Source organism: Onychomys torridus, chromosome 8 (assembly GCF_903995425.1).
Source record: "Onychomys torridus chromosome 8, mOncTor1.1, whole genome shotgun sequence".
In the NCBI taxonomy this organism is placed as follows: domain Eukaryota; kingdom Metazoa; phylum Chordata; class Mammalia; order Rodentia; family Cricetidae; genus Onychomys; species Onychomys torridus.
In genome coordinates this window covers 48,820,441-48,843,181 of record NC_050450.1, presented here as the reverse complement: position 1 = coordinate 48,843,181, position 22,741 = coordinate 48,820,441, and the positions used below count along the sequence as shown (strand labels likewise).

Below are 22,741 nucleotides of genomic sequence, written 5' to 3'. Positions count from 1 at the left end.
GCCTTGCACTTGCTAGGCAAACACTCTACTACTGAGCTAAATCCCCAACCCTCGATCCACTTTTTTAGTTCATATTTTTGTATGTCCAACCTCATCCTTTTGGTATATGGCGATCTATTTGTCCCAGCATCGTTTGATGAAGTCTGTCCTTTGAATGGACTTGGTACCCTTGTCAGAGATCAATTAGCAAGGAAAAGCCTTAATCCCAGGATTCAGGAAACTAATCAGGAAAGCAAGTTTGAAGCCAATCTGGGCTGTATAGTAAGGCTCTATTTCAAAAAACACAACATGAGGGGCTAGAGAGATGGCTCAGTGGTTAAGAGCCACTGTTCTGTTCACAGCACCCATGTCAGATGGCTCACAACCACCTATAACTCCAGCCCCAGGGCATCCAGCACTCTTTTCTAGACTCCATGGGTACCCATACACATGTGGTACACATTGTATTTCAGTTTTTTTCTTTTCTTTTCTTTTTTTTTTTTTTTTTGAGCTGAGGATCCAACCCAGGGCCTTGTGCTTGCTAGGCAAGCGCTCTACCACTGAGCTAAATCCCTAACCCTTCAGTTTTTAATTTAAGGGGAAAACCACAAAATGGGTGGGGGAGACTGTCAGTAAAATACCATTTCCTTCCCCAAGTTTCTTTTGGTAAGAACATTTTTTTAAAAGATGTATTTATTTAGTGTGTACACAGTTCTCTGCCTGCATGTATGCCTGAAGACCAGAAGAGGGCACCAGATCTCATGATAGATGGTTGTGAGCCACCATGTGGTTGCTGGGACTTGAACTCAGGACCTCTGGAAGAGCAGCCAGTGTTCTTAACTTCTGAGCCATCTCTCCAGCTCTGGTAATAACATTTTATCTCAGCAACAGAAAGGAAACTAAAACAGGTATTTAAGACCATGCTGTTGACCAAAACTATTTTTAAGCCAGGTGTGGTGACACATGTCTTTAATCATAGTACTCAGGAGGCAGATGCAGGCATATCACTATGAGTTGGAGGCCAACCTGGTCTACATAACAAGTTCCAGACCAGCCAAGGCTAGATAGAAAGACCCTGTCTCGAAACAACAATAATAAGAAAAATTAACTGTTTTCCTTTTTACTTACTATCAAGGCCTATTGAGTGTCTGTATTCGGGGGTTACTTGGCCTTGGGAGGAGCTGCTGGTTTTTAACCTTTTACCAGTTGTACTGTCTGCTGGGATGAATCAAGGCCTTCTTGACTATGACTTCTCTATGAAAGCCTTGAGGGTACTTTCCTCTCTGAGTCCTTTCTTTAGAGGGTCTGTGAAGTTTCCATGGCCTCTCTGATCAAGAGGGTGGTGACTCTCAGAGCTGCAGGACCCTTTCAGAAATGTTCCAACCAGGCGGTGGTGGCGCACGCCTTTACTCCCAACACTCGGGAGGCAGAGGCAGGTGGATCTCTGTGAATTTGAGGCCAGCCTGGTCTACAAAGCAAGTTCCAGGAAAGGTGCAAAGCTACACAGAGAAACCCTGTCTCAGAAAAACCGAGAGAGAGGGCCTGGAGGGGGAGGGAGAGGGAGAAGGGTGTGTGTTTAACTTTTATGTAATATTTAGATAAAGGTTGGGAAAAAGTAAACACTTTTAAATAAATTCTGATTAAGCATACATTTTTGTTCTTTAAGCCAGTCCTTGTGAATGCTATGAAGAGAAATCAATATTTAAGAGAGCTCTATTGGTTTAAGTAGAGGTTTGACTGAACTTTGACTGTAGAAATTTAATATTGTATATTATTCCACAGTTTAATCTTCTGTATACTTTCTATACCTTACTCAGGCTTTCCCGACTTGTTTGGGGCTTCTGAACTTTGTCTCAATCTTTCTCACTCTGTAAATACATAGCTATCCACAGCTATCTTTTGTTTTGGTTTGTTCTTTGTTTTTTGTTTGTTTGTTTGTTTGTTTTTTGAGACGGGTTCCTCTGTGTAACAGCCCTAGCTGTCCTGGAACTCTGTAGACCAGGCTGGGCTCAAACTCACAGAGACCCACCTGCCGTTGCCTCCCGAGTGCTGGGATTAAAGGCGTGAGCCACTTCTGCCCAGCTAATACATAGCTATCTTAACCCAGGCAAAGTCTTACCATATACCATACAGAAATCCTTTTCTGCTAATAATCTTTTTCTTACATCCTTCTAACATTTGCTTTTTCTATTTACTGCCCCCTTTTATTTCTTTTCTTAATATCATGAGACATATTATATTAGCAAATAAGTGTACCATCTTATTAAAGAACAATTAAATCCAAACTATATGTAAGGCATGCAATAGATGAAGACTGCCTGTATGAATATTGTTAAACTCTGAAGTTTTCTAAGCACCCAGGCGAAGTTCATAGAAAACACAAGCCGGCCTGCAGTGGGATTCTAGATTGTTCAGTGTGCTCAGTAAACTGATTTTCCTAAGGTTTGGGGGTGGGAGAAAAGAAAGAAAACACACACCAGTCGAAAGCCTTTTTGTATTTTCTACAGAACAGAAAATCCATCTATAACGGTGCTTTTGAATGAGCAGCAGGTAGCAGATAGAGAAGCAGTCGGTATAGCAAACCATCACCAAATCCAATGTGTATGCACTCAGCAGAAGTCATCTGAGGAAGCCCTGTTAAAGCTCATCCTGGAGTAACATGTTAGGTAGGGGATTCCAGGCAGGGTTCTCTATGTCCTCTCCACTGATAAATACCCAGTTATCCATATATCATGGGATAAAAAATGGTAACCTTTAGGGGCTGGAGAGATGCTCAGTGGTTAAGAGAACTGGCAGCTCTTCTGGAGGATGGGTGTCAATCTCAGCACCCACATGGCAGCTCACAACCAGCTGGAACTCCAGTTCCAAGGGTTCTAATACCCTCTTTTGGCCCCACATTGTACACATGTGGTGCACAGACATATATGAAAGCAAAGTATCCATACACATAAAAATAAATCTTTTTTTTTTCTCTCCGAGACAGGGTTTCTCTTTGTAGCTTTGGTACCTGTCCTGGATCTTGCTCTGTAGACCAGGCTGGCCTGGAACCCACAGATCTGTCTGGCTCTGCCTCCCTATCAGTGGAGAGGACAGAGAGAACCCTGCCTGGAATCCCCTACCTAACAACATGTTACTCCAGGATGAGCTTTAACAGGGCTTCCTCAGATGACTTCTGCTGAGTGCATAAGAATGAATCTTTAATAAAGTCTGTGTCTTAAATTTAAGACAAAAATGGGGGCAGTGGTTTGAATGTGAACGTCCCCATGAGCTCAGATGTTTGATCCTGAGGTCCTGTTTAGGAAGGTTAGGAGGTGCAGCCTTGCTGGGGGATGGGCAGTTTGGGGGTTTTGTTTGTTTATTTGCTTTTTGGGGTTGGGGGTTTATTTGGTGTTTTTGTTTGTTTGTTTGTTGTTTTTTTTTAAAGGCAGGATCTCTTTATGTTGTCCTGGAGTTCCCTGTGTAGAGCAGGCTGGTGTTTGCCTCCCAAGTGCTGAGACTAAATAAAGGCTTGGATCACCATGTCTAGCTTTTGAGGTTTTTTGTTTGTTTGTTTAATTTTTTATTTATTTGTATTTTAAGAGTGCTCTGCATGGACATGCATGCCAGAAAGAGGCCATCATATCCTATTATAGATGGTTGTGAGCCACCATGTGGTTGCTGGGAATTGAACTGGGGACCTCTGGAAGATCAGCCAGTGTTCTTAACTGCTAAGCCATCTCTCCAGCCCAGGTTTTGAGATTTTTAAAAGCCACTCTCTATCTCTGCTTTGTGTATACTCTCAGCTTGCTGCCCCAGCTATCAGGCCTGCTGCCACCATGCTGTGTTCACCATTATGATCCCTAACCCTCTGGAACCATAAGCCAAGCTTGCTTTCTTCTGTAAGTTGTCTTGGTCATGAAGTTCTATCACAGCAATAGAAGGCACCTTTAAATTTTGTAAGGTCACGTATATGTGACAGCCAGCACGCCTGATCAAGGCAGATCAAACTAGCAGAGGTGCCTGACTTTATTTATTTATTTATTTGTTTGTTTGTTTATTTATTTATTTATTTATTGTCGGAGCTGAGGACCGAACCCAGGGCCTTGTGCTTGCTAGGCAAGCGCTCAACCACTGAGCTAAATCCCCAACCCCTCTGACTTTATTTATCTGTGCTAGCTTTTAGCTATCCTTTCGGACCTTGAAAGCTTTTATCTGTTATCAGAATGTACCAGCAAGGGGGAACGGGCAATCTAAGAAACTCTGAGTGTCCTTTGTACAAAGCTCTTTTCTGTAGGATAGGAAATACTATGATTGATATTTTTCTCTAGAAGCCATTTTTATTATCAAAATTTAGGCCAAGATGGAATGCAGAAAAGTAGCAGGCCTTTCTTCCTTTGAAGGGCTGGATTAAACTGCTACAGTTTAGGAGTGCCTTGTTACCCTCTGTAAGACAAGAAGATACACTGAAACTTCTTCCATAGCTCTTCTTCAGAGCATCCTCTGCAGATTTTCCTGTGACTTTCCCTTCTCCTTCCATGGGCAACCACAAGGAAAGCACAAAGACCATACTCAACAGTGATACCTGAGTTCCCTGTATTCCATCCTCCCTTCCTGGTGGCCACTAGTAAGGGAGGCCTATCCAACTAGCCACTTTCATCAACATACTCTACCTTACTTTAATACCCTGTGACCTTGATGAATTCTTCTGTATTTTGCCAAGTTAACTTTATCAAGAAGCAATCAGGGGTCAGGGGAAAGCTGTCTATTTTGGCACAACCTTTTGGTGGTACAAGGGAAACTTTTAAGTTTTCTTTAGAACCCAGTTGGTACATTAACTAAAACTGTTCTAAAACCAAGATCCTGTCATAGGGTCTGGAATACCCCCTTGTCTGATATAGGAAATGTGTCAGCCTTACCACATGGCAGTAGGGGCACCCAAAATGCATACATGAACACAGTCAGCCACCTCACCCTCTTTTTTGTTTGTTTGTTTTGAGACAGGGTTTCTCTGTGTAACAGCCCTGGCTGTCCTGGAACTCACTTTGTAGACCAGGCTGGCCTTGAAAGCTCACAGAGATCCGCCTGCCTCTGCCTCCTGTTTAAAGGCGTGTGCCACCACCTCCTGGCTTGTTTGTTTTGTTGGTGTTTTTTTTTTTTTTTCCAAGATATAGTTTCTCTCCCATGCTGTGGTGACCTAAAAATAGGTAAGGTCCCGTAGTTTGCACAGGGGAATTGTAAGCTGGCCTTGAATTTGAAGTTGTGGCAATCTTCCTGTCTCAGTCTTCTAAATGCTGGAGTATGTCCCATGGCCAGTTCACAGTAATGATTTTTCTATTGAACATGTGTCCTGCAACTTTGCTGGGTTTGTTTATTTTCCACTAATCAGCTTTTTGTTATTTCTTTAGGACCTTTTCACATATAAAAGATCATGTAAGTCAGATGTGTTGGTTGAAGCCTTTAATTCCAGCACTCAGAGGCAGAGATAAGTAGATTTCTGTAAGTTTGAGGACAGCCAGTGCTGCCCCTGAAACCCTGTCTCGAGAAAGATCGTGTTGCTGAGTGGTGGTGACACACGCCTTTAAACCCAGCTCTCAGGAGGCAGAGACAGGTGGATCTCTGTGAGTTTGTGGTCAGCCTGGTCTACAGAGCGAGATCCAGGACAGCCAGGACTGCAGGAAGATCATGTTAAACTGGGAGTAGTGGTGCATGTCTTTAATTCCAGCACGCAAGAGGCAGAGGAAAGGGGATCTCTGAGTTCCAGGCTAGCTAGGCTACATAGTGAAACAGTCATGTTGTCTGTAAATTTTTCTTTTCCAATCTTGTCCTCTATTTCTTTGTCTTGCCAGTATTCTAGGATAGTGTTGGAAAGCAAGACCAAGAATGGTACTAGAGTTGTTACTGATTTTTTCTTTCCTTCGTTTCTTTCTTCTTTTCCCTTCTTTTTTTTTGAGGCAGGGTTTGTCTGTGTAGCTGTCCTGGAACTGTTACTGATCTTAACAGGAGAGTTTTCATCCTTCCACTCAGCCATGTGTCAGCTTTATGAATGTGGAAGATATTTCTACTCTTAGTTGAATTGGGAAAGGGTATTGAATTCTAGCAAGGTGCTTTTTCTGCACCAATTAAGAGAAGTCTGGTAAAGGTTTTTGTATCATTTTGCTTTTCTTAGTGTATGTGTATATGATGAGGAAAGGGGAGTGTATATGATGAGTGTATGGGGATTGGGGATGACTTTGTGGAGTCGGTGTTCTCCTTCCATCCGTAGGTTGGTTCCAGGTGTCAAACTCTGGGTTGTGAGGCTTGCATGGAAGCACTTTAACCTGCTAAGGCATCTTGCACCACCCCCAGGGAGATCAGCAAGTGGCAAGAGTGTTGGAGCTCTTGGGTTTCATAAAGTCCCTGGCAGCCGAGTATTTGAAGAGTAAGAAGCAGGAGATGGAAAGACAACACAGAGCTCTTGTGGGAGAAGCCGGAGTTCTGAATGCTGGGTAGTTCTGTAGTGATGGAGGAGAAGCAGGGTGGGGTTAAAGAAAGGTGGGGCTGGAGAGATGCTTAGCACTTGACAACACTGGCCGCTCTTGTAGAGGACCTGGGTTTGATTCCCAGTACCCATATGACAGTTCACAACAACCGGGAAGTCGGATGTCCTCTTCTGGCTCCCATGGACACTGGGTGTACATGGTATATAGACATACATGTAGGCAAAACATACATATGGATAGAACAAAAATAAATCTATAAAGAAATTTTAAATAAAGTAAAAAGTTGACCATAATTTTGCAAATGTGGGTTCCTCGTAGAATTATAACTGAACACAAGTTTGAAATCTTGAATTTTGGTGAACACGAAGCTGAGAATAAGCATAGTCGGGGTGGGGGTGGAGAAATTTATTGCCTACAACAGACAAGAGCACAGTACAGTGCTCTTCTTAAACAAAGGAAGTGTGGGGTTTTACTTAGGGAACCTCAGCCCATTTTTAACCACGTTCACTTAGGGAGTGTATTACTTCACATGCTCAATTTAAGGCCATACTTTTTGTTTGTTTTTGTTTTCGTTTTTTGAGACAGGGTTTCTCTGTGTAGCTTTGCGCCTTTACTGGAACTCACTTGGTAGCCCAGGCTGGCCTTGAACTCACAGAGATGTGGCTGGCTCTGCCTCCCGAGTGCTGGGATTACAGGTGTGTGCCACCACCGCCCGGCAAGGCCATACTTTAAAAAGAAAAGATAGACACATTTTGGGCATTTAGCTCAAAATCATAAAACGTACATAAAGGGTGAAAGTGATGGAAAGAAATGCTTCTGAGCACGCTTAGCATGCACCATAAAGAAAAGAATACTTTGAAGGTGCATGTACCTTGTCCAGTGGCTAAGCGAATGGTGTTTTCCATTGTTCCCCTCTGCTGATTGACTTGTGTGTATACATGTGTCTGCATGTGAGCTTGTGCATGTGAGAGTGGAGGTGCCTGGAGAGTTCAGATGGCCGAGCGGTGGTGCTGCTCCCTTTAATCCCAGCACTCGGGAGGCAGAGGCAAGTGGATTCCTGGTCTACAGAGCGAGTTCCAGGAAAGGTGCAAAACTACACAGAGAAACCCTGTCTCGGAAGAGTTCAGAAGAGTGTTCAGTTCCTCTGGAGATGCAGGTTGTTGTGGGCCGCCCAGTGGAGGTGCTGGGGACTGACCCTGTTATGTCATCTCTCTCTTTTGTTTTTTATCTTTTTTAAAAATTTTTCTTGAGACAGTCTCAGGATATAGCTCTGGCTGACCTAGAACTTATTCATTGTGAAAACCAGGCTGGCCTCAGAACCCACGGAGACCCACCTGGCTCTGCCTCCCGACTGTGGTTAAAGGCATCACTATACCTGCTTTTTTGTGTTTTTGATTTGGTTTGGTTTGGTTGTTTTTTGTTTTTGTTTTGGTTTTTTTCAAGACAGGGTTTTTCTGTGTAGTTTTGGTGCCTTTCTGGAACTCACTCTGTAGACCAGGCTGGCCTGGAAACCACAGAGATCCACCTGGCTCTGCCTCCCAAGTGCTGGATTAAAGGCATGTGCCACCACTGCCCGGCTTTTAGTTTTAATTTAAAATTTTGATGTGTATGGGTGTTCTGCCTGCATGTATGTAAGTGTACCATGTGTGTGCCTAGTGCCCACGGAGGCCAGAAGAGGGCATCAAATCCTCTGAGTCTGGAACTGCAGACAGTTGTGAGCCTCTGTGTGGTGCTGGGAATTGAACCTGGGTTCTCCAGAAGAGTTGGCAGTGCTCTTAGCCACTGAACCATCTCTCCAGCCCAATTCATCTTTTAAAAGAAAAAAATAAGACATCCTAAATGTAGTCTCTTTTGTGGAGTGTCTCCCAGGCACCTCCCCGCCTATTCTCTCCTCCTTCCAGCCTTTTAATCTCTTTTTGTCCTCACCTCTCTGTCATCAGTGAGGTTAGTTAGCTATCTGTTTGTCCATCTGTTCTAGAGTATACTACCTCTCTAAGAACTCTGGCTAAATCTCGTCGGTTTATTTCTCCTTGGAACAGCCTGTTGATGGTCAGCGTGGGACAGAATCCCTGTCTTCAAGAGAGTTTAAATTCTAAGTTAAGACTTAGGCATACATACAACTCAAAATGAAGTTGTACTCATGGCAGCTTTATAACAGACATTCTTAAAAGGGAGATGGGGGGCTGGGTATTGCATACCTTTAATCTCAGCACTCCTAAGGCAGCAGCAGGTGGATCTCTGAGTTTGAGGCTAGCCTGGTCTACAAAGCAAGTTCCAGGTCAGCTAAAGCTGTTATATAGAGAAACTCTGTCTCAACAAACAAACAAACAACAACAAAAAAAGAACCTAGTAATGGAATTGTAAAGTATATCTTTTTGTTCTTGCTTTTCGAGTGCTGGGAATAAAGGAATACGCCACTTCCACCCGGCCATAAAGTATATCCTTTATGCTAGTTACTAGAGTAGACAAGGCATGGTGATGCACACCTGTTATCCCGGAGGTGGACAAGCAGGAGGGCAAGTTCAAAGTCATCCTGGACTACAGGAGTTGAGCCAACCCAGGTTATAGGAGTCTCTTTAAAACAAAGTTTACTAGATAGCTCTTAATATCAGGGCTACCTTGACCTCATCGATTAAAGAGGAGATTTACTCTTTTGATTTTTAAACTGTATGTGTAAGTGTTTTGACCTCATGTATGTCTGTACCACATGTGTGCTTGGTGCCCACAGAGGTCAGATAAAGGTGTCAGATCCCTTGGAACTGGAGTTACAGATGGTTTTAATCCACCATGTGGGTGCTAGGATTTGAACCTGGGTCCCCTGCAAGAGCAGCCAGTGCTCTTAACTGCTGAGCCATCTCTCCAGCACCTGACTACTAGTAGTAGTCTATTTCTTTTTCTTTTATTTTTTTCCTGGTTTTTGGAGACAGGATTTCTCTGGGTAGCTCTGGCTGTCCCGGAACTCACTCTGTAGTCCAGGCTGGCCTTGAACTCAGAGATCCCTCTGCCTCCTGAGTGCTGGGATTAAAGGTGTGCACCACCACCACTTGGCCCTCCTGCTCCTCCTCCTCCATTCACATACATAAAAGAAAAAAAAAAGAACGAATGAATGAGACCAAATTATTATAGAAAAACAATAAAGAGGAGTCAGAAACTATTCTATTACATGATTTCCTTTTTTGGTTGTTTTTCTTAGTTTGAGTTTGTTTGTTTTTGTTTTTATTTTATTTTTAGCCCACCTTACACGTAACCAGGTTGGCATTGCACTCATTATCTAGTTAAAGATAACCTTAAATTCATGATCCTTCCATCTCCACACCGCAAGGTTTGGGTTAAAAGTGTATATCATCCCACCCAGCATTTTTATTTTGTTTGGGGTTTGAGTACATGTGTGAATGCATGCCTGCGCATTTTGTGTGTGTGTGTGTGTGTGTGTGTGTGTGTGTGTGTGTTTGTGTCTTAGTCACTGCTCGATTGCTGTGAAGAGACACCATGACCAAGGCAACTCTTATAAAAGAAAGCATTTAATTGGGTGCTTGCTTATAATTTCAGAGATTTAGTCCATTATGGTTGGGAGCATGATAGCACACAGGCAGGCATGCATGAAGCAGTAGCTTAGAGCTTTACATCCTTCGCTATAGGCAGCAGACAGAGAGAGAGAGACTGGGCCTCAGAAACCCTCTAAGCCCCCAGTGACACACTTCCCCCAACAAGGCCACACTTCTTGATCTTTTCAAAGAGTTCCACTTCCCGGTGACTAATCATTAAAATATATGTGTCTATGGCGGCTATTCTCGCTCAAACCACTACATTTTATATGTGCAAATGTGTGTGTACATGGAGACTAGAGGATGATGTCTGATGTTTTCATTTATTGCTTTTCACCTTGTTGTTTTTGAAATGTCTCTCATTGAACCTGGAACCCACCCTTGACTAGGCTAGCTGGCCAGAAAATTCTAGGGATCCTTCTGTCTCTGCTCCCCTCTCCCCAGGGTCAGGGTGGCAGGGGCACTACACCAGCACCCAGCTGGGGACATTGGTGCTGGGATCCAAACTCAGTTCCTCATGGTTGGTATGGCAAACACTTTACTGACTGCATTATACCCAGTCAAACACCCAGTATTTTAAACTTTTTACCTTGAGACAGGCTCACCAGGTTGCCCAGGACTGCCTTAACTTTCAGACCTACTACCTAGGCTTTTTAAGTGTCTGGGATTATAAGCCTGTGCTGCCCAGTTAGAGTTAGTCAACATTGTACTCGTAGTTTTAGATAGTGGTGATTTCCCTTTCAAAATTTGCCCTGGCAAGGCGGTGGTGGCGCACACCTTTAAGCACTCAGGAGGCAGAGGCAGGCAGATCTCTGTGAGATCGAGGCCAGCCTGGTCTACAAAGTGAGTTCCAGGACAGGCACCAAAACTACACAGAGAAACCCTGTCTGGGGGCGGGGGGAATGAGAGTATAGCCATGTGTGCTTCAAGCCCTACTTCCATTCCCAGCACACCAAAAAGAAAAAAAATACATACCATCTTGCCTCCAAGACCAATTTACCTAGTGTTCCACACAGAAAAGTTGTCTTTTTGAGGCTGAAGGACAGTCTCTGTTGTATCCCTTCTGGGCCTATGAGTGTGTCACAGTCTCCAGGCAGCCTTCCTGCTGTATTCTGTGTCCATACAGCATGTGTAAGCTGCTGCACCTGACTGGTTTGATGGCTGAGGAGGGGAGTTTGGTACTGAGAGGGTCTTGTTCCTCCCTAACTACAGCTGAGGAATGGGTTTTCAGAATCGGAAGGAACCTCAAAAACAATTTTACTTAGGCATAAATTGAGGTTCAGGAAAGTCAGTAACATGAGTTACAAGGTTTGTTGTTGTTGTTGTTGTTGTTGTTGTTTATTGGTTGTTTAACCTTGAAATAGAAAAAAATGTAGAGAGGAAGGAACAGATGGACAAGAATTGCCATTGATTTGTCACGTGACTTTGGACAAGTCTACTTACTCATCTGCATTGTTGGCTTGATTCAGAATTTAACTTATAGCATACAGACTCATAGATTTAATGCTTGGTAGCTATATTAATAAATGATCTTGATTATTTAGCCTAGTTTTCGTTTTCTTTTTCCTTTTTCATTTGAAACAGAGTCTTTCTATGTAGCCCTTGGTGTCCTAGAACTCACTATGTAGACCAGGCTGGCCTCTGCCTCTGTCTCCGCCTCCCAAGCGCTGGGATTGAAGTCACACAACTGGTGATTGAACCTATGGCTTTGTGCACTCGGGCAAACTGTCTTCTATTGAGTTATAGCCCAACCTGCTTATTAATCTTTATGTTTAGGAAGTCGTATGTTTGTTTGTTTGTTTAAACTTGCTCTCTGTAGCCCAGGCAGGCTTCAAGCTCATTTCACTCGTAGCCTCTTGAATGCTAGTGTGACACATTGCACTGGCCTTTCTAGTATCCTCCTCTCCCATTCTGTGGGTATTACTCATTCTTTATGTTGAGGAGTCATTTGTTTTTTTAATATGATTTGAAATTTTTACATATTTTTCTTGTGCTTTACAGAAAGAAGGCCTTTCTAAATTCAACAAGATTTATGAATTTGACTATCATCTGTACGGACAGGTACGTACTAACATGCTTCCATCATCATAAAGCTGACATATAAGACTGGCATGGGGCCTGGAGGTGGTGGCGCATGCCTTTAATCCCAGCACTCCGGAGGCAGAGCCAGTCAGATCCCTGTGAGTTCAAGGCCAGCCTGGGCTACCAAGTGAGTTCCAAGAAAGGCGCAAAGCTACACAGAGAAACCCTTTCTCGGGGAAAAAAAAAAAAAAAGACTGGCATGGTGGCCAGCCTGTAATATCATCCTAGCATTTGGGAAGCTGAGGCAAGAGGGTTATTTTTAAGTTGCAACCAAGTCTTAGGGTATCTATTGCTAATGAAACACCATGACCAAAGCAACTTGGGGATAAAGAGTTTATTCAGGTTTTGCTTCCACATCAGTGTGTTGTTGTTGTTTGGGTTTGTGCTTGTTGTTTGGGTTTTTCCAGACAGGGTTTCCCTGTGTAACAGTTTTGGCTGTCCTGGAACTCTCTTTGTAGACCAGGCTGGCCTTAAACTCACAGAGATCCAATTTAAGGTGTATCCATCGCCTCCAAGATCCATATCACAGTTTATCATCAAAAGTAAGGGCAGGAACTAAAACAGGGCAGGAACCTGGAGGCAGAAACTGATGCAGTGTCCATGGAGGGGTGCTGCTCATTGGCTTGTTCCCCATGATTTTTGCTCAGCCTGCTTTCTTATACAACCCAGGACTACTACCCCAGGGGTGGCCCTGCTACAATGGGCTGGGCCCTCCCTCAATCATTTTTTTTTTTCGTTCATTTTTTTGAGACAGGATTTCTCTATGTAGCCCTGGCTATTCTAGAACTCACTCTGTAGACCAGGCTAGCCTCAACTCAGAGATCTGCCTGCCTCTACCTCCCAAGTAGTAGGATTAAAGGTGTGCGCCACCACAGCCTGGCAATAGCTGGATCTTATTGAGGCATTCTCTCAATTGAGGTTATCTCCTTTCACATGACTCTAGCTTGTGTCAAGTTGACATAAAACTAGTCACAACACTAGGGCTATGTAGTGACCCTGTTTCAAAAAAATGAAAGGGGGGCTGGAGAGATGGCTCAGTGGTTAAGAGCACTGACTGCTCTTCCAGAGGTCCTGAGTTCAATTCCCAGCAACCACATGGTGGCTCACAACCATCTGTAATGAGATCTGGCGCCCTCTGCTGGCCTGCAAGTTGAACACTCACTGTATACATAATAAATAAGTAAATCTTTAAAAAAAAAAAAAAAAAAATGAAAGGGGCTAGTAAGATGACTCAGCAGGTAAAGACTCTTGCTTTTGAGCCTGATGACCTGAATTCAACTTCTGGAACCCACATCGTGGAGGGAGAGAACCAACTGCTGACAATTGTCTTCACCTCCACATAGTAAATAATAAGTTAATTAAAATAAATAAATATGAACAAGTAAAGGAGAAAAAGCTGATATATCCTTGCAGATCCCTACATCCTCTCTAAATTGCTTGTATTTTACCTAAGTTATAAAGGTCCAGCAGGTGGTGTTGGTGGCTCACACCTTTAATCACAGCATTCGGGAGACAGAGGCGGGTGGATCTCTGTGAGTTCGAGGCCAGCCTGGTCTACAAAGTGAGTTCCAGGGCACAGAGAAACCTTGTCTTGGAAAAACCATATATATTTATATATGGTCTGTGGTTACAGGTGATAATGTAGTCTATGTAATTGAAGATTGCCTTGAATTACTGATCATTCTGCCACTGCCTCGTGAGTGCTGAGAGTACACCTTTATGTCTGGTTTATACAGTGCTAGAGACTGTTCTCTGTGCTTCATGTGTGCTAGGCTAGCACTCTCAACTATGCTATATATCTCCATTTCTGATAATTTTAATGAATTTTTAAGAAAAGATTCTATTATTTGTTTATGTATATGAGTGCTTTATCTACATGTACAACTTTATTCCAGAAGAGAGCATCAGATCCCACTAGAGATGGTTGTGAGCCACCATGTGTTTGCTGGGACTTGAACTCAAGACCTCTGGAAGAGCAGGCAGTGCTCTTAACCACTGAGCCATCTTTCCAGCCCCTTCTGATAATTTTATAACATAAGGAGATATCTTTTCTATAGAATTTGGTCCTGTCTCCACTGTTTAACAAGAAAGAAGCCAATATACAGTACTTTAAAGACCTCATCTGTCTACTACACACATTCCAAAATGTGTTGGGGAAGGAACATGGGGCCTCAAACCAAGTACTCAACCACTCAATGACAGTTACAACTCTCTTGCCCCTGAGATATATATATATATATATATTTTAATCTTACTATGTAGTCGTAGGTGGCCTGGACCACAAAGAGATATACCTTCCCAAGTGCTAGATTCAAAAGCATGTGCCACCATGCCTGGCCTCCTGAGGAAATCTTAAATGATCCAAAAGGCATCTGGAGAGGTGACTCAGCCATTAAGAGCACTTGGTACTCTTGCAGAGCACCCAGATTCTGTTCCCAGCACCCAGACAACCATTCTAAACTCTAGTTCTAGGCGATCTGATACCCTCTTCTAACCTCCATGAACACCATGCATGCACATGGTGCGCATACATACAGGCAAAATAATCCATACACATAAAGAAAAATAAATACATTAAAAAAAAATAAGTAATGAGGGGCTGGAGAGATGGCTCAGTGGTTAAGAACACTGGCTGCTCTTCCAAAGGTTCTGAGTTCAATTCCCAGCAACCACATGGTGGCTCACAACCATCTGTAATGAGATCTGGTGCCCTCTTCTGGCCTACAGTGACACATGCAGACAGAACACTGCATACATAATAAATAAATAAATAAATAAATAAATAAGTAAATGTCTTTAAAAAAATAAACAATGGTAGTGGGGCACTGTGACATGCACCTTTAATCCCAGCAATTGGGAGACAGGGGTGGGTGGATCTCTGTAAGTTTGTGGCCAGCCTGTTCCACATAGGCAGGGCCAGGACAGTGAGGACCAAGGAGGGAGGGAGGGAGGGAGGGAGGGAGGGAGAGAGAGAGAGAATGAGAATGAATGAATGAGTGAGTGAGAGGAAATATACATGGTGGTTGTGCCCCATGGTTGTGATTGTGACTTTGCAGTCACATTTGTGGTCCTTTTGTCAGCTGTGTTTGTCCTTAGGTCTGTTCATTGTCTGTTCTTCTCCTTTTCATTGAATGATTGGGCAAAGTGTAACTACAGAAAGACTAACTTTCCTTTTGTTGTTACTCAGAATGTTACTATGATAATGACTTCAGTCTCTGGACATTTGCTGGCTCATGATTTCCAGATGAAGTTTCGGAAATGGTCAGTAAAATTAGTTATGGGAAGTAAATTGTGAAAAATATTACAGGGATTTTGAAGCATGTTGATGTTACCATGTCATTTATAATAATTTGTAAATACTAATTTGTAATTCTAAAATTTCCTAGGGTTATATGTCCTGCTATAAATTTTTATCATTCCTTTAGAATAAATATCCACTTTGAGGTGTTCACCTAAGTACTCTTTTCGATGAGGTCTGGATTGCATTTATTCCATTGCAAATGTGCATGAATGGGCTCCCAAGTTCGTTCATTCGTTCCTTCCTTCCTTCCTCCCTCCCTCCCTCCCTCCCTCCCTCCTTTCCTTCCTTCCTTCCTTTCTTTTTTGGTTTTCGAGACAGGGTTTTTCTGTATAGTTTTGGTGCCTGTCCCTCTCACTCTGTAGCCCAGGCTGGCTTCGAACTCACAGAGATCTGCCTGGTTCTGCCTCCCGAGTGCTGGGATTAAAGGCGTGCGCCACCACCGTCCAGCCTGACTCCTGAGTTTCTTGTCTGCATCTCTTGTTAATCCGTTTGAGAGAGTAGACAGTGTGTTATACGGGAACTCATAGCTTTACTTTTAACCCTCTGACCACTTTTCCTTTCTCTCTCGTTTGAGACATGGTCTATCTCCAGTCTTTCTGACGAATATTCCCAAGTGCTGGATGTCTGGCACATGCTACCTTGCCTAGCCTTATTTTTTTGGTTCTGGTTTGGTTGGTTTTTGGTTTTTTTGAGTCAGGGTCTGCTATGCTGCTCAGGCTGGCTTTGAATCCCTGGGATCTAGTGACTCTTCTCTTTGGCCTTCTGAGTAGCATCTCTGACTCCAGCTCTCTAGGCCATTTCCTAGGAGAGGGCAGCCTGTGCGCCTGCTGTAGTTATGCATGCCTAATGTAGGGTTCTTTGTCCATGTTGGTAAAGGCCTTTGTGGTTTTGTTTCTGTTCTAGGCACAGCTGCAATCCCCTAGTCCTCTTTGAAGCAGAAATTGAAAAGTACTGCCCAGAGAATTTTATAGACATCAAGGTAAGATCTTTGGAATATATGTGACACTGAGATTAAAACAACTAGTCATTGAACCGAATGGTTTCTTCATTTTCAATGCCCTGGGATCTCCCACCAACCTCAGTATCATAATTAATTGTTGACTTATTTGAGATAGAGTTCTCACTATGTAACCTTGGCTGGCCTGGAATACAGTATGTAGATCAGACTAGCCCCAAACTTCTAGGGATCCACCTGCCTCTGCTGGGATTAAAGTGTATCATGACTTTAAAATTTTTTCCACCTATTGTATAAATGAAATGTTTTGTTTTGTTTTGTTTTGAAGACATGGTCTTGCCATGTAGCCCAGGTTGGCCTCATCGTGCACAGATACTCCTGTCCCTCGCAAAGTGCTAGTATGACAGGCGTGAGCCACCTAAGGAAGAACCCAAGGAACTTTAAAAATGAGATTCAAAGTATAATTAGTTGTTTAAAAGTAAATTGTTGGGGTTGGGGATTTAGCTCAGTGGTAGAGCGCTTGCCTAGCAAGCACAAGGCCCTGGGTTTGATCCTCAGCTCCACAAAAAAAAAAAAAAAGTAAATTGTTATGAAGCCAATGCAGTTTGAGACCAGCCTGGCCTACATAGCAAGTACCAGGTCAACCAGGACTCCATACTGAGACCCTGTCTCAAAAAACGAAAACTGAGAAAGAAGAGGGATTGTAAGAGTGTGAATTGTTGAGACCAAGATTGGAAAAGCACAGGGACAAGTAGCCAAACGAATGGAAGCACTTGAATTATGAACCAAAGGTTGTGGAGCCCCCAGCTGGATCAGGCCCTCTGGATAAGTGAGACAATTGAAGAGCTTGATCTGTTTGGGAGGCACCCAGGCTGTGGGACCTGGACCTGTCCTTAGTGCATGAGCTGGCTGTTTGGAACCTTGGGCTTACACAGGGACACTTTGCTCAGCCTGGAAGGAGGGGACTGGACCGGCCTGTGCTGAATCCACCAGGTTTAAATGAATCCCCAGGGCTGTCTTGGCCCTGGAGGAGATGGGAATGGAGGGGAGGGCTGAGGGGAAGGCAGGGGTGGGGGCGGGAGGGAGGAGGACAGGGGAACCCATGGCTGATGTATAAAATTAAAAACACAAATATAATTTTTAAAAAACAAACAAATAAACAACAACAAAAAAATGAAAACAGTCAGCCAGGCGGTGGTGGTGCACACACCTTTAGTCCCAGCAGGCGGATCTCTGTGAATTCAAGGCCAGCCTGGGCTACAGAGTGAATTCTAGGACAGCCAAGAATACGTGGAGAAACCTTGTCTTAAAAAAAAAAAAAAAAAAAGGAAAGAAAGAAAGAAAAGAAAACTGTCTGGCCAGCAAAAGCCTGGTGGCCTGTGTTCACTGCTAGGAACCAATGTAGAGATGGAAAGAGAGCTTGATGTGGCTCAGTGCTGAAAAGTGTTTCCTGTTCTTCCAAAGGACCCAAGTTCAGTCCCCAACATCCAGGTGGGCTGCTCTCCAGTGCTTGTAACTCCAGCTCCAAGGGGTCTAAAGTCTTCTGAAGGCACCCCCACACCTGTGGTGTATACTCACACAGAAACACACATATACACAAGTGAAAAATATATTTAAAAAAATACCGGGCTGGAGAGATGGCTCTGTGGTTAAGAGGACACGCAACTCACACTTCAGGCAGCACACAACCACCGGCAACTGCAGCTCTAGGAGATCCAATACTTCCAGCCCCTTCAGGCATGGCCTTCAAATACACATAACCCCCACACCAAAACACACATCCACACACATATACACACAATTAAAAATAATAAAAAATTTTAAATATTTGTTAAGGTGAAAGGACAGAACTGATCCCACAAAGTGGTTGTGTGGCATCCACATGCCCTCCCACACAATAACAATAATAATAATAATAATGAGGGTGGGAGGGTAAATTAGCAGTTCAAGGCACTTAGTTCTAACTGGGAAAGTTTTATTATTATGAAATTTAGGGAACAGGCCTGAGATTGTAGCTCATTTTGTAGAATGCTTTCCCAGTATGTAAGAAGTCCTAGGTTCATCTTCATGCTCCATAAACCAGGTGTGATAGCACACACCTGTAACCCCAGCAAGGGAGACAAAGACAAAGGAGCCATAGTTGAAGATCATCCTCAACTATGTAGCCAGTGCTAGACCAGCCTAAGCTGCCCTGTAGGGGGTAGTGGGGGTAAGAAGGAACTTACTCAGTGATTGAAACTTGATCAGAACTGTTTCACAGCTGAGTTTTGGATCTTATCATATTGATGAAGTTGTATGAAACCCTCCGTCTTCTATATATACCCAGGTCTGGAGGATTGCAGCAGACACCATATGTATCATGAGCAATTTTCTCGGCTCTGTGCCCCCCTCTCCCAAAGTTTGAATACTCCAAGACCAGTGCTGATCCTCAGTCCCATTTCTTGATGGACTCTGTTGTTGTTTTGTTTCTGTTTGAGTTCTAGGTTGGTTGGTTGGTTGGTTGGTTGGGTTTTGTTTTACTTTTGAAGCAGGGTTTCACTCTGTAGCCCATGCTAACCTGAAACTCATAGTGGTCTACCTCACTGTAACCCAGTGCTGGGATTACAGACATGAGCTATGTTGCCTAGCTAAGTCAGATTTCTTTCTTTTAAATTTAACTTAATTTTGTTTTATGTGTATAGGTATTTTTCCTGCATGGTTGTCAGTATACCACATGCATGTCTGGTGCCCCCAGAGGTTATAGGAGGGGTCACATCCCCTTTAACAGGTGGTTGTGAGCTGCCATGTGTTCCCCTGGAAGAACAGCCACTGAGCCATCTCTCCAGCCTCCTAAATCAGATTCTTTAGTGGAAAGGAGCCAAGTAATTTCCATGCTCACTGCACTTTGCCTTGTAATTTCAGAAGACTCTGGAACGAGAGACACAGCATTGTCAGGCACTGGTGATCTGGACTGACTGTGACAGAGAAGGTGAAAACATCGGGTTTGAGATTATCCATGTATGCAAGGCCGGTGAGTCTACTGCTGAATGTCTATATATATATGGTTTTAGAGACAGGGTTTCTCTGTGCAACAGTCCTGGAACTTGCTCTATAAACCAGGCTGTCCTCTCAGAGATCTAACTGCCTCTGCTTCCCAAGTGCTGGGATTAAAGCCACCACTGCCTGGCTTCCTAAAATAAAATTTTAAGAGATCTTTTAACTGTTCTAGTTGTTCTCTTTTCTAAATTTAAGCCAAAAGATCCAAGTAAGATTTAAGTCTCAAAAAGTATACCAAAAGTATCTTAGTTCAGCTGAAATTGACCCCACTGTCATTTCTGACAACACTTAAATTAAATTCTAGACAGGTAGTGGTGGGGCACACCTTTAATCCCAGCACTCGGGAGGCAGAGCCAGGAGGATCTCTGTGAGTTTGAGGCCAGCCTGGTCTACAGAGTGAGATCCAGGAGAGGCACCAAAACCACAGAGAAACCCTGTCTCAAAAAACAACAACAAAAAAAATCTAAAACCTTGCCCAGCCTGAATACAGGGGGAGGTGCTTGGTCTTAAGGCAGTTTGATATGCCATGCCTTTCTGAAGCCCATGGGAGGCTGGCCCCTTTCTGAGCGATTATGAAGGAGGGGTAGGTTGAGGGGGAGTGGAAGGAGAGGAGGGAGGGGTGGTTGCAGTGGGGATGTGAAATAAATAATTTTTTAAAAAGAACTATAATGCCTTTTCCCTCTTTGCTATTTGTATTCCATTAATTTAAACCAATAGATGTCCTGATGGTTTAAGAACAGTTGCAAAACCAGGTGGTGCACGCCTTTTATCCCAGCATTCGGGAGGCAGAGGCAGGCGGATCTCTACGAGTTCGAGGCCAGCCTGGTCTACAAAGCTAGTCCAGGACAGCCAGGGCTGCACAGAGAAACCCATCTGGAGAAACAAGAAGAAGCGCAGCTGTCTTTGTGCCTCTGCACTTCCGATTAAGTTTGGCGTCTGTGCTTCCTTCTCTCTACAGTAAAGCCCGATCTACGGGTATTGAGAGCCCGTTTCTCTGAGATCACGCCGCGTGCTGTCAGGGCAGCCTGTGAAAACCTAACTGAGCCTGACCAGAGAGTAAGTGATGCCGTGGACGTGAGGCAAGAGCTGGACCTGAGGATCGGTGAGGAGCTAGATGGGGCACCTGAGTGGCACCTTGGCGTTGGGTCCTGGGACCAAAAGTAACGTTGTGGTTCGTGCTCTCTTGTTCCCTCCTTTGGTAGGAGCTGCCTTCACTCGGTTCCAGACCCTGCGGCTCCAGCGCATTTTCCCTGAGGTTCTGGCAGAGCAGCTCATCAGCTATGGCAGTTGCCAGTTCCCAACGCTGGGGTTTGTGGTGGAGAGGTTCAAAGCCATTCAGGCCTTTGTGCCAGAAGTCTTCCATAGAATTAAAGGTAAAGCCCTGAGGTTCTTTGCTCTGGGGTCTGCAGGCCCTGGGAAGACAAGGGGGCTGCAGAGCTTAGTGAAGGTTTGGTTGTCATTCAGCCTTGCTGCCCATCACCCTGCCCCATCATAGTGTCAGAGTCTACTGAAAAGGCCCTTACTGTCTGGAACTCCGCCCTGAATGAAAAGCTTTGATTTTCACTGAAATGTATCATTTTCTGTCTGTCATATGGTGGCTTCTCTGAGACAGCTCTGTTTGTCTCTCCAATACAGTAACTCATGACCACAAAGATGGGACCGTAGAGTTCAACTGGAAAAGATACCGTCTCTTTAACCATACAGCTTGTCTTGTTCTTTATCAGCTCTGCATGGAGGTAAGGAGTTCTTTGAGAAGCACAGTATGCACTCCCAGCAACTCTTTCCTGCTGTTTCCCACTGGACGGTGCTGGCATGTTGGCTTAGAGTTTATACCCTCAGGGCCCGCAAGATGGCTCAGTGCCTGCTGCCAAGCCTGAAAACCTGAATTAAACCCTCAGGAAACAGATGGTGGAAGGAGAAAACCAATTCCTCAAGACTGCTGTCTGTGTTCCACATGTGAGCTTGTGTGTGTGTGTGTGTGTGTGTGTGTGTGTGTGTGTGTGTGTGTGCGCGCGCGCGCATGCTTGCATGCTTGCGTGCATGAACGTGCACACATCACCGTTTTAGGAACCAGCATGATGAGAAAACCATGAAAACAGCATCAAATGTGTTAAGTGGTCAGTTATGATGGTGCATGCTTGTAATCCCAGCGCTTAGGAGGCTGAGACAGGTTCAAGGCCAACATTGTCTATTAGTGAGACCCTGTGTTGTGCAAGTGTTAGAAATTGATGGTGCTTCCTAGACAGATACTGACAAGAAATGACCTTAGAATGAGCTTTATTAGAGTTATAGGCTATGACCATGGCCAGCCTTAATGGTGCTCATAAAATGGCACAGCATTAGAAGAGATTTAGTAACATACTGTAAGCAACATGACAGAATCTTCAAGAAAAGCCTTGGATTCTGGAGACAAAGGGCAATCAGTTTCTGATTCTTACAGAGTAGTGTTTTGTTTTGTTTTGGACGGAGGAGGTATTCCACAGCACAAGTGGGTCATAATTCAAAGGTGGTTCCTGAGGATTCTGTGATTTCTCCCCATAGACCCCCAGCTGAGGCCTGTGTTCTAAAGTCACAGCAGGAACTTGTAAGATCTTTGTCCTAAGGGAGAGGCTGCAGTAGACATGCCTGATTTGTGAGGCAGTGGTAGGTCCCGATCCAACAGCAAAGAGAGCTGGGTATAACAGTGTATGCACTTGGAGGGTAGAAGCAGGAGGATCAGCTCAACTCCTGCTGAGTTTGAGTCTAACCTGGGCTACATGAAACCAAGTCTCAAAAAATATTTTCAAGTAGAACTTTTAGATAAAGTCAGAAATTGTAGAAGTAGATCACTGAAATATATACTTTAAACAGAGATTAGGATGAGTCATCTAAGCCCATTTATAGCTGGACCCCTGGATCTGGGAAGAATTTAAACATTTGGCCCAACCTCCTTCCACTGGTCACATGAGGAAGTACAAGTCACACAAGAAGGAGGGAATTTTGGAAAATGATATCGCCAGGACAGAAATATAAGAAAAAGTCATAGAAGGTGACCCAGGGGTAGTATGGGGACTGTTTATAAAGAAAGTAATAGAAGGTGACCTGGGGGTAGTGTGGGGACAGAAATATAAGAGAAAGTCATAGAAGGTGACCCAGGGGTAGTATGGGGACTGTTTATAGAGAAAGTAATAGAAGGTGACCTGGGGGTAGTGTGGGGACAGAAATATAAGAGAAAGTCATAGAAGGTGACCCGGGGGTAGTGATATTTATTCTAAATGATGTGAGGGTGACATTTGAGCAACTGAACTCTATCCCTAGGACCCACATAGTGGAAAGAAGAAACTGCTTCCTGCAAGTTTTTCTCTGACCTACACATATGCTTAGTGCACATATGCACTAGTTGCCT

General features: G+C 43.9%; 1 protein-coding gene across 2 annotated transcripts in view; it reads left to right on the top strand.

Moving 5' to 3' along the window:
* The window catches only part of Top3a (DNA topoisomerase III alpha), a 43,807-nt gene that overhangs the window by 3,878 nt on the left and 17,188 nt on the right, over positions 1-22,741 (top strand). For both annotated transcript variants that reach the window (XM_036194872.1, XM_036194871.1), the window contains exons 2-8: positions 11,984-12,043; positions 15,252-15,325; positions 16,269-16,344; positions 19,222-19,330; positions 20,315-20,458; positions 20,559-20,729; positions 20,992-21,092. In XM_036194872.1, coding sequence (XP_036050765.1) covers positions 15,261-15,325; positions 16,269-16,344; positions 19,222-19,330; positions 20,315-20,458; positions 20,559-20,729; positions 20,992-21,092 — 666 coding nt within the window. In that variant the 5' untranslated portion in view covers positions 11,984-12,043; positions 15,252-15,260. The remainder of the gene's footprint in view (positions 1-11,983; positions 12,044-15,251; positions 15,326-16,268; positions 16,345-19,221; positions 19,331-20,314; positions 20,459-20,558; positions 20,730-20,991; positions 21,093-22,741) is intronic.